This window comes from Sparus aurata, chromosome 20, assembly GCF_900880675.1.
Source record: "Sparus aurata chromosome 20, fSpaAur1.1, whole genome shotgun sequence".
Lineage (NCBI taxonomy): Eukaryota > Metazoa > Chordata > Actinopteri > Spariformes > Sparidae > Sparus > Sparus aurata.
The window spans coordinates 20,858,423-20,873,692 of record NC_044206.1 but is presented as its reverse complement, the minus strand read 5'-3'; the positions used below and the strand labels follow the sequence as shown (position 1 = coordinate 20,873,692).

General features: G+C 43.0%; 1 protein-coding gene and 1 long non-coding RNA gene across 4 annotated transcripts; one reads left to right on the top strand and one right to left on the bottom strand.

Annotated features, from left to right (window-relative positions):
* The first annotated feature begins 1,240 nt into the window (after positions 1 to 1,240).
* gprc5c (G protein-coupled receptor, class C, group 5, member C) lies at positions 1,241 to 10,634 on the top strand. 2 transcript variants are annotated; one of them, XM_030401366.1, is made up of 5 exons: positions 1,241 to 1,487; positions 4,135 to 5,140; positions 6,791 to 6,891; positions 7,831 to 7,962; positions 8,749 to 10,634. In XM_030401366.1, exons 2-5 carry the CDS (start codon positions 4,153 to 4,155, stop codon positions 8,779 to 8,781), a joined length of 1,254 nt encoding a protein of 417 aa, XP_030257226.1. In that variant the 5' UTR covers positions 1,241 to 1,487; positions 4,135 to 4,152; the 3' UTR covers positions 8,782 to 10,634. The 2 variants fall into 2 exon arrangements, with proteins under 2 accessions (XP_030257226.1, XP_030257227.1); XM_030401367.1 differs by lacking the exon at positions 7,831 to 7,962.
* On the bottom strand, positions 10,137 to 14,022 carry LOC115571777 (uncharacterized). 2 transcript variants are annotated; one of them, XR_003981981.1, is made up of 3 exons: positions 13,941 to 14,022; positions 12,196 to 12,270; positions 10,137 to 11,319 (listed from the first exon to the last, which is right to left on the bottom strand). It is a non-coding gene; the product is annotated as an uncharacterized LOC115571777 (long non-coding RNA). The 2 variants fall into 2 exon arrangements; XR_003981982.1 differs by having other exon boundaries at positions 13,865 to 13,999.
* Between the last annotated feature and the right edge of the window lie 1,248 nt (positions 14,023 to 15,270).

Sequence of the window (15,270 nt, the reverse complement as noted above, 5' to 3'; positions counted from 1 at the left end):
CAAATAAACAGGAGAATAAAATATAGAGTTTATTTTAGTACTCTGAATTGGAAAAGTGTAGATTTATCACAAATATACACTTTTAGTGATACGTTTAATCAGTTTTATACTCTGAGACTGTGATATCGTGGCTCAAATCAACAGAAATAGGAACTACAGTATATAGTATTTAGTTGTTAGATTCTTCATATAGATTCTGATGGTATTAGTAGCTACCTATTATCAGCCGTGGTAGAAGAAGTATTCAGATGCTTTACTGAAGTAAAAGTACACAAACCACACATCAAAAATACTCCTCTGCAAGTAAACGTCCTGCAATCAAACACACTTAAGTAAAAGTGTCATCAGCTAATGTACTCACAGCGCAGTAAAGTGTTCCCTTCCTGTTATATCTGATGTTTATGTATCATTATTACTGCTGCAATAATGTGTATGTTATATCTAACTGCTCATTCTTCTATTTATTATAGATTCCAATATTCCACTGAGCTCCTTGGCATATTTCTTTTTCTTTTTTATCGTATTTCTATTGTATTTATTTTATTTATTTCGTGTCTACATGTTGCTGTATGTTTCAGTGTGTGTGCGAGGTAAGCTGATTAATATAGTTGTCTGAATCAGAATCATTTTAACTGCTTAAGCTAATCTAAAAAAAGGAGGAGAACACTGAAAGGAAACACTTAATCCTCCAGTTTATCACGAACGTCTGACTTAAAAATCAGTAAAATGTACAATATCTGCCTTTGAGATGTGGTGGAGTACAAAATATAGAGGCATACAATGACATTTTACAAGCACAAGTGCAGGCACATGGTTTGTGTGCTTAGTTATAGTACCTGAGTAAATGCAGGCATCCTAGTTAGACTGGATATTGGCATCTTTTGCGCTTTGCTGCCCCCTCGCGTGGCTGAATGTCCACAAACTGCAGCTGGATTTAACTCTTCTCACCAGCAGAGGTCCTCACACTCCACTCTCAGGTGTTTCAGGTGCGCTGTCATGAATATTGTCTATTCAATTTTAATATATAAAAAGTTATATAGGCTATACAAATAATCCACCCAATACAGCTGATGTGCAAACACACGATTTTAAGGTGGAAATTATTTGGTTTAATATTGTGGGAAAATTGTACTGTGTGTGTGTGCGTGTGTGTGTGTGTGTGTGTGTGTGTGTGTGTGTGAGAGAGAGAGAGAGAGAGAGAGTGAGAGAGAGAGAGAGAGAGTGAGAGAGAGAGAGAGTGTGAGAGAGAGAGAGCATCACAGCAGTCAGCTCGGTGGAAAACACTCGGGAACTACTCTCAAACTTTAATGTCCACATTTTAATTGGAGTCGAGCTGTTCTGGGGTCAGTGTGAGGGAGGAGATCTGCGAGCTTTGGACTTAGGAGAAGAAACTTTTCGCGACTGATCTTTGTGCTGTCGAGGATTTACCGACAACTGCAGCAGGTGAAGGCTGGAGAAGCGTGTCAGTTCTGCAGACGGACACACAGGTACAGGATCGGGTCTTTTAACATCTTTTATTTCTGTGCATTTGGAGATGTAATCACATAATTCAGTCATTTCAGGTGAATGCATCAGTGTTGATGGGTTACTCTTAAGTGCGCTTTAACCAAACTCCATTCAACATTTGTCGTTTTTAAGGGAGCAGCTCTTGATGTGTGTTTTAGTTTGTGTTAAAAAGTGTATAATGCTTGTTTATATCCGTGAATACATCCGGAGGTTTGTTCACCAGTTTATTAATGGCTCAGATGCACAAACTAGGCTACTTAAACCAGACTATAGGCTGAAGTCCAGCCATTTAATTTAAGAAGAGGAATTTTAAGGAAGATTTGCACCCTATTGAGACAAATGTGGTGTTTATTTGTCAATTTAAAAGCATCATCATCCTCAGCTGCAGCCTACAGAATTGCAGGGAATGTAAATAGATATAATTAGAGGTTTATAGACGAATTAGAGTCATTGATAATGATGACAAAACTGGTAAAAAGCCTGTGAGCTCTTGTGCTCTTTTGACTTCCAGCCTTTGTGTATTGGATACGCATCATGTTGTGATAAAGTTCTGATCAGGAAGCTGCAGGCAAACAACACGTCGCTTGACATACATTGATTAAACATTCATTCAGAAAGGTACAACCACCGCAGGAGTTTTCTTATCGTCACTCCAGTTTAAACTTTGTTGTGTTTCAATGGTTCTTATCACTAAAGAGATTTCCATTTAATCACATTACAGCGTATCACTGTGAACCCGGCCTCCACAGAGCTCCTGAGAGTATGTGGTCCCCCGAAACAGTTTGTTGATCTCAGTGTTATTCGATTGGATTTAAGAGAAGTCAAACAATCTCATCACGAGGTCCATTTAGTAGCAGTTCTGGAGCTTTTGATCACAACACAGCTGATCTTTATCCGCAGATGGAGATCAACCCTGTTTTTATCATAAGGTCGATGTTCAGTTTCCTTTCCTGAGCACTTTAATGAGCTCTCATCAACAGTTCCTCAACAGATCGCTTTGACGACCCATTTGACGACCCACTGCTGATCAAGAAGATCATGCGAAGTGATTGAAAGTTATTACCAGCTGTCACTGCTGTTTGCTAGGAAAATGAGGAGTTTCATTATTATTTGACTGGCTGGTTGGCTCTTGTTCCTAAGAATCTTATGTAATCACAGGTTTCACTTTGACATACCATATAAGTGATTTAGCTCTGTGTGACAAAAAGTCATCAGTTTGAGTTTGTCGTGTCCTTGGACTTATCTTCACGTGTTGGGGTTGTTAACATGAACCTGCCGAGGATTTGAGATTCTTTGAAAGCCAAACTGCTGCCTTGTTGTTTATCTTCATATTTTGAAATTCTTCTTTTTATCTGAGCATTCAGAAATTGCCATAAAACATTTTGTCCTTGAGCTCTCGATGGTAGCAGAGGTGAGAATGAATCCCATTTGAGGAGCATTGGGCGTTGTCTTCATGCAACGTAGGGTTGTAACCAACAAAGACTTTAATTATAGATTAATCTGCTGATTATTTTCCTGAGTAAACAATTTGTCATGTGAAAATGCTCATCACATTTTCCCAGTGACGTCTTTTTCCTTCTTTTGTTCAACCAACAATTCAGAACCCAAAGATTCTTCATTTACTGTCATAAGGCACAAAGAAAAGATGCAAAACGTCACATTTAAGGAACCAGAAAATATTTGATATATTTGCTCGAAAAATTACTTAAGCGATTTATGGATTCTCAAAACAGGCAACTTCTTTTCTAATCGTTCCAGCTTTAGTACATGGTCACTACAGGCTTCTTCTCAGTTTGAAGGGCCTGGAACCTGAAAAAGAATCCTGTCATTCTTTAAAAACTTAATGTCTAGGTCAAACACTAAAATGGAAATTAGATGAGTAGTTTGAGGGACAGACTGTGCTCACAAAGCCGCTGTCAATTACCAAAAATGACCTCGGAACTTAGGGACGAAGCATATCTGTGCACATGGAGAGACAGAACAGGTTGATTTCTCCGTCCCAGAAAAGATCTTTGCCGTGATTGAGTTGCAGAAGTTAGAAAGACTGAACACCAGCCACCACGCTGGTATCGATTTGGCTCAGAGTCTGTCCTCAGTTCACTGTAATTGGATCTGACGGGGACAAAAAAAAAACTGAGGCAGACACAGCAGAGCGACCAGACAGGGACTGTGGAGACGTTTATTCACAAATGTCATGTTCTTCAGTGGAAGAAAATGTCTTATAGTCACATTTGAAATGTTCAAACTACAGTTCTCCTGACTAAATGCACTTTCACCATATGGATCACAGTGTGATCACAGCGTGCAGAAACAATATTTGTCCACAGACTCCATTAATGATTAACATGAGAGTTTGACATTCCTCTGATGTTTGGTGACGGCCGAGGTCTTGGATGACTCTATCCGTCTCTGAATGACAGTTAAGTCACCTGGTATCATTTATTTACCATGTAAACATCCTTACAAAAATATTAACGTGTGTTTACTGACTCATGCAAGGGTAATATTTGCTTAATTGGGTGTAGACTACAGAATCCTTTTCCAGCATTGGTGACGTATGTGAGTCTTTGTTAAGCTCCGTCCACGTCCGACCTCTCTCAGACTCTCCCTGTTTGTCCTCCTGAACAGAACTCTCTCCTCGTACCCATGGCGGCCAACTTCACCCCTCAGGGTTGCGGCCCGAATGTGGACTCGCTCTACTACAACCTGTGTGACATCAGCACCGTGTGGGGCATCGTGCTGGAGGCCTTCGCGGTGGCTGGCATCGTCTTCTCCTTCGTGCTCTTCATCGCGCTGCTGGCCAACATTCCCTTCACGCAAAACAAGAACCGTAAGAGCTCGGTCGCTCTCCACGCTTTCTTCCTGGTCTTCACCACCGGCCTCCTCGGCCTCACCTTTGCCTTCATCGTGGGGAAGGACTTCTCCACCTGTGCTTCGCGGAGGTTCCTCTTCGGGGTGCTGTTCGGCGGCTGCTTCGCCTGCCTCCTGATGCAGTGCGTGAGGCTGAACATCCTTGCCAGGAGGAACAGCGGGCCCCGGGCGTGGGCCTTATGTCTGGGGGCGTTGGGGCTCTGGTTGGTGGAGGTGGTCGTCAACACGGAGTGGCTGATCATCACAGTAGTGCGGCAGCCAGTTCCACCCAATGCTACGGATGAAATTAGCAAAGCCATGACTTCACCGTGCAACATCGCCAACGAGGACTTCGTCATGGCGCTGATCTACGTGATGACCCTGATCCTGGCCGTGCTGGTGGCGAGCCTGGCCATCATGGCGGGAAAACACAAGCAGTGGAAGATGGAGGGCGCCTGTATCCTTATCACCAGCTTGTTCTCCGTGGGTATTTGGGTGGCGTGGATCGTCATGTACGTCTACGGAAACGCGAGGACCGGCGGGCCCACGTGGGACGACCCCACCTTGGCCATCGCCTTGGTGGCGAATGCATGGGTGTTCATCATCATCTACACCATTCCGGAAATCTGCTGTCTGACCAGTGATGATGAAAGCCAGCAAAGTTTAGGGGAAGAGACGTACCCGAACCGAGGAGTGGGCTACGAGACCATCCTGAAGGAACAGCAGAGCTCCCAGAACATGTTCATGGAGAATAAGGCTTTCTCCATGGACGAGCCCAACCATGGTACGTAGCCCCAAAGCTTCCCTGATAACAGACTCATGATGTTTGTTTCACCTTTACAGTGTCATTTCTTCTGCGGAGGGGCCAGCTCTTATTACTGTCTCTCTGACATATCATCTAATCTTTCCCCGGAAGGTACAGAAACAGGTGACCAAATGAAACGCACTGTACCTTGGATGAAATTAGGATTTCTATGGGTTTGGAACCAAACAAAATATATCACAAGAGTAAGGTCGTTTGTAGACATTTAAACGTAGAAATCAGACATGTTTTGTCTTGAACTTACAACCCTCGTTGTTGTAGGAGAAACTGAATAGAGTGCTGAAGGAATGAGGCCTAAAATCCAGAAATGAGATCTCCTGCCCTTTGTTTCCTCAGGTATTGTGACACTACTCCTGCCTCGTGCAAAGCTCCACATTTTCATTTGACGGGAAGCAGTTTTCACTCCCTCTTTTCACTGTAAACCAAATATTTGCCTGGTCGACAACTTTGAAAAGTCTCAGTTTGTCTGTGAGGTCACGACTAAAAGAAAGTTCAAGCGCTTTGCATGTGACACGTTAGTCATACACAGTCACCTCCCTGACTACACCCGCACATTAAAATGTGCCTGCAACATAAAATTCGACCTACAGTTTGTCACGTGAACACCTGAGAAACTCTGAGCTGTACATTCTGTCCTGCGTCTCTGCCCTGACTGGTTGTATTACAGTAGTCTTATCACAGAATATGCAGAATGACCTTGTAAAGATGGGAGTAAAAGTTTCAAATCCACAGAAACACCAGAAAAGGATGATCACTCTGCAAAAATGTCCCCAACAGGCTCGTTTGCATCTGCATGATGAGCCCACAGAATTTGATATGCTGCTGCTGAAGACCTGAGCTGAACCTGCAGTAAAAAAGATCAGAACACACATTTATCGTTTGGATGAAAAAATCCGTACCAAGTTTGCAAAGGCCTTCAGTGTCTCTCTGAAAATGTTGTGAGGTCTGGTTTCTGGTTCTTGATTAATGTTAAATGCTGTGTACACACAGCAGTTGTGTGATCTGGCTTCATCACACATGGCAGCAATATTTGTCCTCATGCTTCATCAGTTCACTCCCCAGATCGCAAACGTATCTGCTATTATTGTGAGCTGTGACGAAAAAGTCAAACATTGTCTTCAGACTGGAAAATTCAATCAAACACAATGCACACTGTGCTTTCCCAGAGTTTCAGTCAGGTACCAAGAGACAGTGTGTCCTCTGACTCACATCTGTTAATGAGTGTCTCGTACCTAACTGCATCTCGCCACTGTATCACACGCAAACACTCCCACTCTGACTGATTCCCACCAGAAACATCACGCCTTGTGTTTGCACTGTCTACATGGCAACTGAGGCGTGGCAACAGTCTCATCCAGGGGAAAGAATTTGCTGTGTGACACAAAGTGTGACAGAGTCACGTCTCACGTCCATCTCTGCTGGATGTTTGCGTTAATCATTGTCGTCACAAACAGGATAAAGGGCAGGTTGTCCCTGATGATCCTCTTCGGTGTATCTAGAGTGATTTTAATACGAAGATTAATGAGATGGTTGCTAAGGAATGATAGCACTCAAGATGTCACAGAGAGGGTTTGTCGGGTGACAGTTGTTGTCTCTTTGTTTCCTCAACAGCGTCCAAGCCGGTGTCTCCATACAGCGGCTACACCGGTCAGCTGCGGAGTTCAGTGTACCAGCCCACCGAGCTGGCTCTCATCACCAAAGCAGTGACAAATGTGAGTATAAATATATAAAGATAAAACCCGGCGTGGGTTATTTATGGAGACAAATATTTGAATACGGCAAATACATATCCAATGGGTAATGACAGTTTATTTGAATTTTAGGAGTACAGCTTTTTCCAAATTATACCCACTGGTCCACGGATGCACATACCCATAAAATATCGAGCGTCATGGGATGTTGTTTCTTGCCAGCCTGACATTAAAGTCGCCATGTAGACCCGGCGATGACTATGTGAGCATATGTCAGTATCGTGTTGGGATAGTTTAAAAAAAAACAAAAAACATTTATAATTAAAATGTGTCACTTTTATGGCAGCTAGGTTGTTGCAGTGAGTCATGATTCAGAGTCAAATAAAAATGTGGTTTGTTTGGGAAACGGTTGGTGCAACACAGCAATAGTGAAGCAGGAGTTGATAAAAAATAGACCAGGATTTGAAAGTGCTGCTAATGACCAATCATGTTTTTGTAATGTCACACCTTTCCCTTCACCTCACCAAACTGCAGCAGAAAGCTGAAAAAAAAAAAAAAACTGAAAATAATCAGCCAACAATATAACAATATGTTCCAAACTGCACCCAATTAGCCACAACCTCTTGCTCAAAATTCTGGACTTTGTGGATGTTGCTTCTTGGTCAGTTGCAATGACGTTCGGGAAGCAGCACCCACAAGGTGATATCAGACAAATCTATTTATGGCAATGATGTCTAAACTGTAAACACTGGGGCTGCGCAATGCAATAGATTAGAGTGCCAGTTCTTAGCTGGTTTGTGACATAACAGGAGAGTCAATATGTCAAGACCCTGATTGTTAAATTCATCGCAGAGCTTTAAGAGGAGATTCAAAGGTGTGACTCCAAAGAGCAGGTATGTAAACGATTCCCCCCCCTTTCTTGGATGTTTTTGTCACGCGCCGTGTTGTGACTTCACGCAGCACCCCCAGGACTCCTTCGACATGGTCATTCCCAGAGCTTCCACCCACTCTGCAGCCGACAGCGGGAGCAGCACCCCGTCCACACACACCGAGAACGAGAACGCTGCGCACACACAGACAAATGGAAATAGCGTAGGTCGTGGCCCCCCCGGAGGCCCCCCGACGCCTCTCCTCCTCCGCTGCACTCGTTTCCTCCTATCACTTGCTCACCTCCAGATGCTTTCTCTATTCTCCCGCCGCTGTGCATGTCGACCTCTCGGCTCCTGCTGTATCCATAGCAACCTCTTCTACAGGTTGACTATGAATCACTTCTTTGTCTGGGCTTTTTTTTTTTTTCTCACCTTGGGGAGCTCGTTCTCTCGAGCACTTGTGTCTCTCTATCTCGTCTGTTCATTATGGTGGTTGGGCCCGAGTGCACTCTGTAGATTCTCTCCGGCTGAAAAGGGGTTTGATTTGACATGATTTGTCTCTTTTTGGCCTTATAATGATACTTTTTACTTCTCTGTAGGTGAATGCATCTTCTAAATCTTTATATCTGAGACCTGAAGTCTTGTCTCTTACCTTTTAAGATGGCTTTGAAAAGTATTTAGCTTGCTGGTTCCAGGAGGATATATGGTCACATGACTGGGAAAGGACTTTCAAGCAAAAAATTAGGATATAGGTGACACAGAATATGCTTTTTTGTTCAATTAGGGGAATCGCTGCAAATATTAAAATAGCAGAGAAGGAATTTGGACACATACTCAAACTGCTGTGATTCTTGTCCTCCACAAATGAGCAAGCTGTAAACTTTTCAGAGCCACCTTTTAAGGCCTTCAGTGGGTAGTCAGTACTATAAACAAAGCCTTTAGGTGCAGTTTCCATTTCAAATCTCACTATGCTGCTGTTTGTCTTTACCGTGTCTCTCTTCTCTTGCAGGGGAATGGTCTGCATAGGACGTCTCAGTGGTGAACACGCCGTGGATCTCTATACCCAGTCACAGTAGCTTCAGTTCACGTCTTTTCACTCGCACTTGCTGACTGTTCGTTTGCTGTTATCCGTGGTTCCCTAAGCTGGTTCTAAGAGGAACCCCCTCAGTCCCCAACATGTGGGCGCAACGCTGGGTCATCACCCCTGATGGACAACAGCTAAAACCTTCTTTTGACTGATTCGCCATGTGCCACCGGGTATCAGACAGTACAGAGCTTCATTTGGAAGTCAAAGCGAGGGGGATGAAGCCACGGCTTTGCTGCCGAACAAAGACTTTTTGCAATGGTGGCTGTTGACTGAGAGAGAAATGTGCATGGACGGAGAGCGACGGTGCTGACGCCGCAAAAACCTGGCTGGAGAGAAAGGTTTAGCTCAATGTTGGGATTGTCTTTGGCCCAGTATGATATTCAAATGTACACAAAGTTCACCCCTTCTCTCCCGACACACACCGTAAACATAACTGTATCTGTACCGACGGACCGTCACTCAGTTCAGCATGAAGGCAGACTGCATTCACGTCTGTTATGAAATATTGTGCACGATCGAGTTTAATGATAGAAGTCAGCAAATGTTCTTGTGCCTGAAATGTGAATATTGTCAATAACCACAACGTTCACGTGTGTAGACTGTTTCTGAATGAATGTAAATATGACGCTAATGTGCCGATGCCTCTACACTGCATGGAAGCAACTGCATGAATATGTGTATTTAACATAATTTATAGCACTGCAGTGTGCTATTTAATTGTTTTTCATTCAATCGATCGGTGAAATTGTGTCCGTATAAAATCATGAATCATTTTATTAGTGCCGAATGACAACACGTCCCGGAATGTTAACGACAGATGCTTCATGGGAGTTGTAGTTATGGAATGTAAACAAAATAATAGAAGGCTTTGTGTGAAATCCTTCGCTGTTTACTGATGTCTGAATGTGTTATTTTGTACTTTTCATTACGCAATACTTTCTATGTGACTTCCCCCACAATGCATGGTAAAAATTCACTTTGTGGTACGTAACTCAAAGCTAACTACTGTTGTGCATTGTGCCCATCTCCAAACCCATTGGCTAATCGGCTACTTTTAATTTATCGGCATGTGAACGGAGTTGCATTTTCAAAAAGGCATGTGACATATTGACATTTCTTTAATATGTGTTCAACATGTTTACATGACATGTCTATCGGATGACTTTCATATTGGAGGACTTGGAGTTGCGGATGAGAAGGCAGCCAAGCAACCTGGTGTTTTTAAGGAGAGCTGGAGACAATTTCCACTGACTTTTTTAATAAGATGTAAGGACATTTTCAGGCTCAAAAAAAAAAAAGAAGCCAAAACATGATCGTTTCCTCACCCTAACCAAGTCAGTTTCGTGTCTAAAACAACCGACACACAGATCAATACACATTTGTTCTAATGTTGAACTAAAGCCAACTCAAACGTCATTGGTCAGTCCTTCTCCAAGTGCAGACTGAAATCAGAACACACCAGAATCTTGTCCCTCGTGTGCAGCTTCCAAATTCATGTGCTGGGAGTGAATTTGTGAAGGGCTTCACACTGCCAGTGATTTATCCTGGTGCTCAAACTGTCCAGTGCAACAGTAGACACACATTCTGCTTCATTATTGACAGGAAACACCATTTTTATGTTTCAGCTTTTAGAAAGAAATTTTAAAAATAAAAACATGTGGGATGGAAAGCTGGAATAGGTCTCACACAGGGAGTCGTTGATGATGCCTTCATTTTAATGTACTGACGTGTTTTAATTGATCACAGATCACAGCTACTGTGTGATTTGTCCTTTATGTACAGCAAATAAATATTCACTTGTGATGTTATTTTGTCTTTTCTGATGAAGATATTTTGTTAAAGTGAAATGATGAGGGCAGTCAGAGAGTGTCGGCCTACCATAACGACTGAATCTTTGGGTGTACTGTTCCTTTAATAAGTTTGATGATCCGTTTATGCAAACAATGATGTCCCGCTGCTGACAAACAACTGGGGATCGTTTTCCTTAACATTTTACTATTTACAACATTAATACAAACACGTAGAATGTGTTATGTATTTGAATAAAGGTGCAGGCTTTGCATATCAGCCAGCCGGCGACAACCAAACACACAACATGTCTGTGGTTCGATGAGGACACGGTGCCGCTCTGTGAGAAGCTGGACGTCCAGTGTTACGTGAGAGCAAATCCAATCGTGCTCATCAACTCAAACAGATTCATCGATCCGACGTCAGATGGCTGAATTCATTCAAGGTCATCAGAGGAGACGGAAATAATTGATCTTGGTTTCAGTTATCTGGAGCATCTTCAGTGTCTCTGTGAGGGAGGAGAACACTGCAGAGAGCTATATTTATATCACTGAGCATCCTCTGAGACTCTGAAGGGGATTAATGCGGAGCAGAAACTTTATTTCCTTTTATTTCTCACCGTCAATATGTCTGTTTACTCAGTCCAGCGTCTGTGTGTCATCTCTGCTGTTGAAATGTCAGACACCTCCTCCAGTCCCGCCTGCACTGCACATACAGAGAGACAGCAGGTTGATTTGAGTGTGTAAATAGCAGCTGTGTTTTTACGTGACGATCAAATGTCAGGCGATTTGAATGAATCCATAAGCCACGATATCAGACGTGTAGCGTATCTGACATCAACCCTCAGTAAGAGCATTTACTAAGTAATGAGTTAAAATGAGTGGTTCAACATTATTTGAAAACGAGTTTCTTGAATTTATAGAGAAGCTTGAAAGCGCGTTCATGTGTGTGAGTGTAGCACAGAGCTGGAACCAGGATGTGGTTAGCATAGCTTAGCATTAATACTGGAAGTAGATGGGTGCGTAGCCGGGTTCTTCTTAGTTAAAGGGGACCTGTTGTGCTTTTTTGTTTTGGTTTCCTTTCCTTCAGTACTTTATAGGTTCTTGTGCATGTAAAAGGTCAAAGTCGGCGCCAACAGAAGCTCCTCTCTCCTACAGAAAACACCGCTCAGGAAACGCCTCGTCAGTAGTCCCGCCTTTAATTCTGTTACTTTATGACATCACACTACGCCACCATGTCACACATTTTGCATAATTTATGCCTAGCAGCGAGTTTGCCACGTAAGCATTGATTTAGCACAGCTGCTCTGCGTGTGAACTGACCAATCAGAGAAGACCGGGTATTTGGAGGAGGGGCCTTAAAGAGACAGGAGTTAAAACAGAGGGGGAAAAGAGCGCTGCTGCAGAGAAAACCGATGTGTTTCTTGAGAATAATATGCATCCTTTTATTAAAATGTATGCTTGCAGTGATATAAAGGCCTATTTAAAATATAATATTGACTAAATAAGGTGTGTTAAACGAGTGTCAGGGAAAGTTTATATGTGTTTAAATGGGGATCAGAGAGGATTTTGGGAAACTTACAGAATCTGCCAAGAGCTGTTAGGACCTCGACCACAAAACCTCCTCGGAGCCACAAAGATCTGGACAGAGCCCAGACTACACACACACACACACACACACACACACACACAGAGAGAGAGAAATTACATCCTATTTAAAGTAATCATTTTATAAATACATAACATTATGCAGTTAAATGATGAATAGAGCATTTTGTCAAATTCAGCGTGACCCAGTTAGAGCAACATTTTTATATAGTTCTCACAATTCCCAACAGTCACAACTTTATTAGTTGCTGCATGAGCTTATGTAATCACACAAACACATACACACATACACACACACACACACAAGCACACACACAAACACACACACACACACACCTCCCCTGTACTCATATTTCCTGAGTGTTCATTGAACTGGCTCCGGCTGCTCGCTGCTGCGGTAACGCTTTGATTTATAAGCGGTCCGAGTGCTGTGGCCTGATAACCTCCAGGTCTCCTGAGGAGGTGGTACGAGGCCACATCCCGGCTCTATTTCAGGCTCAGCAGGGCCCCGTTATCACGTGTGTTTTATCACCGATTCTTCCTTTAACACGACGGGTGTAGTAGGGGTGATTCTGCTGCAGGCCAGATAAGACCTGAGAGGATTTTAACAGAATATGCAACCTTTCATGTCCAGAGGAAGGATCTCATTACTTCCAAAGCCCTGGCCTCACTTTATCACAGAGGGCACCAGTAACAGGACTGATGTATTATGTAAGGCCTGCAGGGTCAAAACAGGACATTCAGCTCTTCATTTCAGGCCTGGTTTAGATTACTATTATAATATCAGCTCCTCGTGATGCCTGATGCTCCTCACTGTGATACATGGCTGTTTGGTGCTAACAACAACAGACACTCACAGGTAGACATCTGGCGGTTGACTTGCACTGTGGAGCTCACCATCAGCAATTAATTTCCAAACTAACATAAGCTGCTTGGTTGCTCTCTGTGTGAGGGGAGAGGCAATGAGACGAGGCATTCAAGAACGTGCGTGAAGTCGCATCCTCTGGTCGATCCAATCTGACCCGCATCCTTCACAGAGAAATCCAAAGTCCAGCAACATTAAATAACTGAAACAAATTGATCCACAGGCGTGTATAGGCAACTAGGAGAGACGGGGAAGGTCTAGTTTTTCATTTCAAGTTACAATCTGCTCACATATGGCCAATAAATGTGATTTATACATGTATAATTGCACAGTTTACGTCATTATATAGACCGACCCCTCAGCACCCGCAACTGGGTGTTGTTGTTTTGGTTCTGGTTATTGTTTTCAGCAGTTGATGGTGGACAAAACTACAAAAACAAGACCCAGGTCATAATAAACTGTAATTATCCTATAACCACTTGTTTGCTTAAGTGACCCTCATGTCTTAATATCAATAGTCAATGTAAAGAAAACCAAATGATGTCGTTTTTGGCATTTCCCTCCCAAATTGATGTGACTGATAACCTACAAGGTTCTTCCCCATCGCCCTGCAGCCACAGTGGATCTCCCTCAGTGTGCTCACATTCAAGCACAAACACTCTTTAACAAAGAAATGTGTGAAAGTCTACAGAATCACTTGGCCCCTCATATCAGAGATGGTAGAAAGTCCATATACTGTCGTGGAAGGCTGTCGAGAATAATCGTTATAAATGTGCACCTGATATCAAATATATGAAAGATCGTCTCACGCTACAGTGCGAAACCTGTCACATCTCTCTGCCGGTGAGCCTCACCACGGTGTCCGATGTGTTTACAGGAGGATGAGGTTGTGTGTTCAGGGGAATATGGAGGCTTCCTGGAACAGCAGCGTCATGAGTGTGAGGGACGTCTCACTGCGAGCTAATTGGTGCCACGAACAGGCGGCTGCATCCTGCTGATAGCACCGTCGGTATCTGAGACGCCGAGCCGTTTGTCCAATTAGTCTTTATCACGAACACACACACACACACATAGACGGTGTGTGGCCGAGCTCGGAAATAAAGCGGTGTGAACAAAATATATCCTTAATTGGCACTTAACACAGAGGGCATAATGTACAGCAAGAGGTTGTTTGCACAGTGTCAGAAGAGACAAAACACACTTTCCAGATGGTTGAAAAGACAGATAACTAATTCAAATACCCTCCCAAGTGCTTATTTCAATGCATGTACAGTTTGAAAGTGGTGGGAGAAGCAGTCACATCTATCCATTTATTACGCCAGTCCTGCATTCAGCATTTGTCTTCAGTAAAAGCAAATGAATATCAAATGTTATAAAAGAGAAATTCAATGATTTTTAAACCAAGGCCCTATGTTTATGTTCCAGTAGATCAGCACAGCCAGCAGTTGTGACACATCTGCAAGGGCTGCGTCGTAATCCTTGTGTGAAACTTTGACCATCAAGCTACGTCTCCTAAATGTGCAATTTTCACAGAGGCAAAGCTTTTCACGAAGAAGTAAATTTGCTGTTTGTTTCCCCAGGAAATAGGCGGCATGTCACTCTCACCAGCTCCACCAGACTCCGCGCACAAAACCCATAATTTTAGCATCATAAAAGTCGACAGAAACATAATCCACAAATCCATTAAAATCACATCTAACACAGTGAATTTAGTTTAGTATTAGTTTTGGCCAAACCAGCGTCGGGGATAGACAAAATAGTGGAAAGACAAACAAGTTTTAGTTTTATTTTGTTTCTGTCAAGTTTGAATGAAGTGCGTTAAGCGATGACACAATCACTGTTTCTGTTAATGGAGTCTGGTCAATTTGGCAGGAGCCATGAAGCAGCTGTTCCTGGTTTTCGAAACAAAAACACGTTAGTGTTGGTTTTGAGCTGTGTTTCTGACCATCTGATGAACGTAAGTCATTCACTCTCTTTATAGTTCTGTTTTTTGTCCCCACCGACTCCGCAGGATAAGTCCTGTCGTGTTTATGTTCCACTATGTTCACCAGCTGGTTTGTTACTCTGTCTTCTGTTGGTGATGAACACGTAGCACACTTTTTAACCACAAATAGCTGCCTGCTATGCTTGAACATGAGGTTGATGAGTCTGAACCAAAACAATGCGCTGAAAGACACAAAAGAG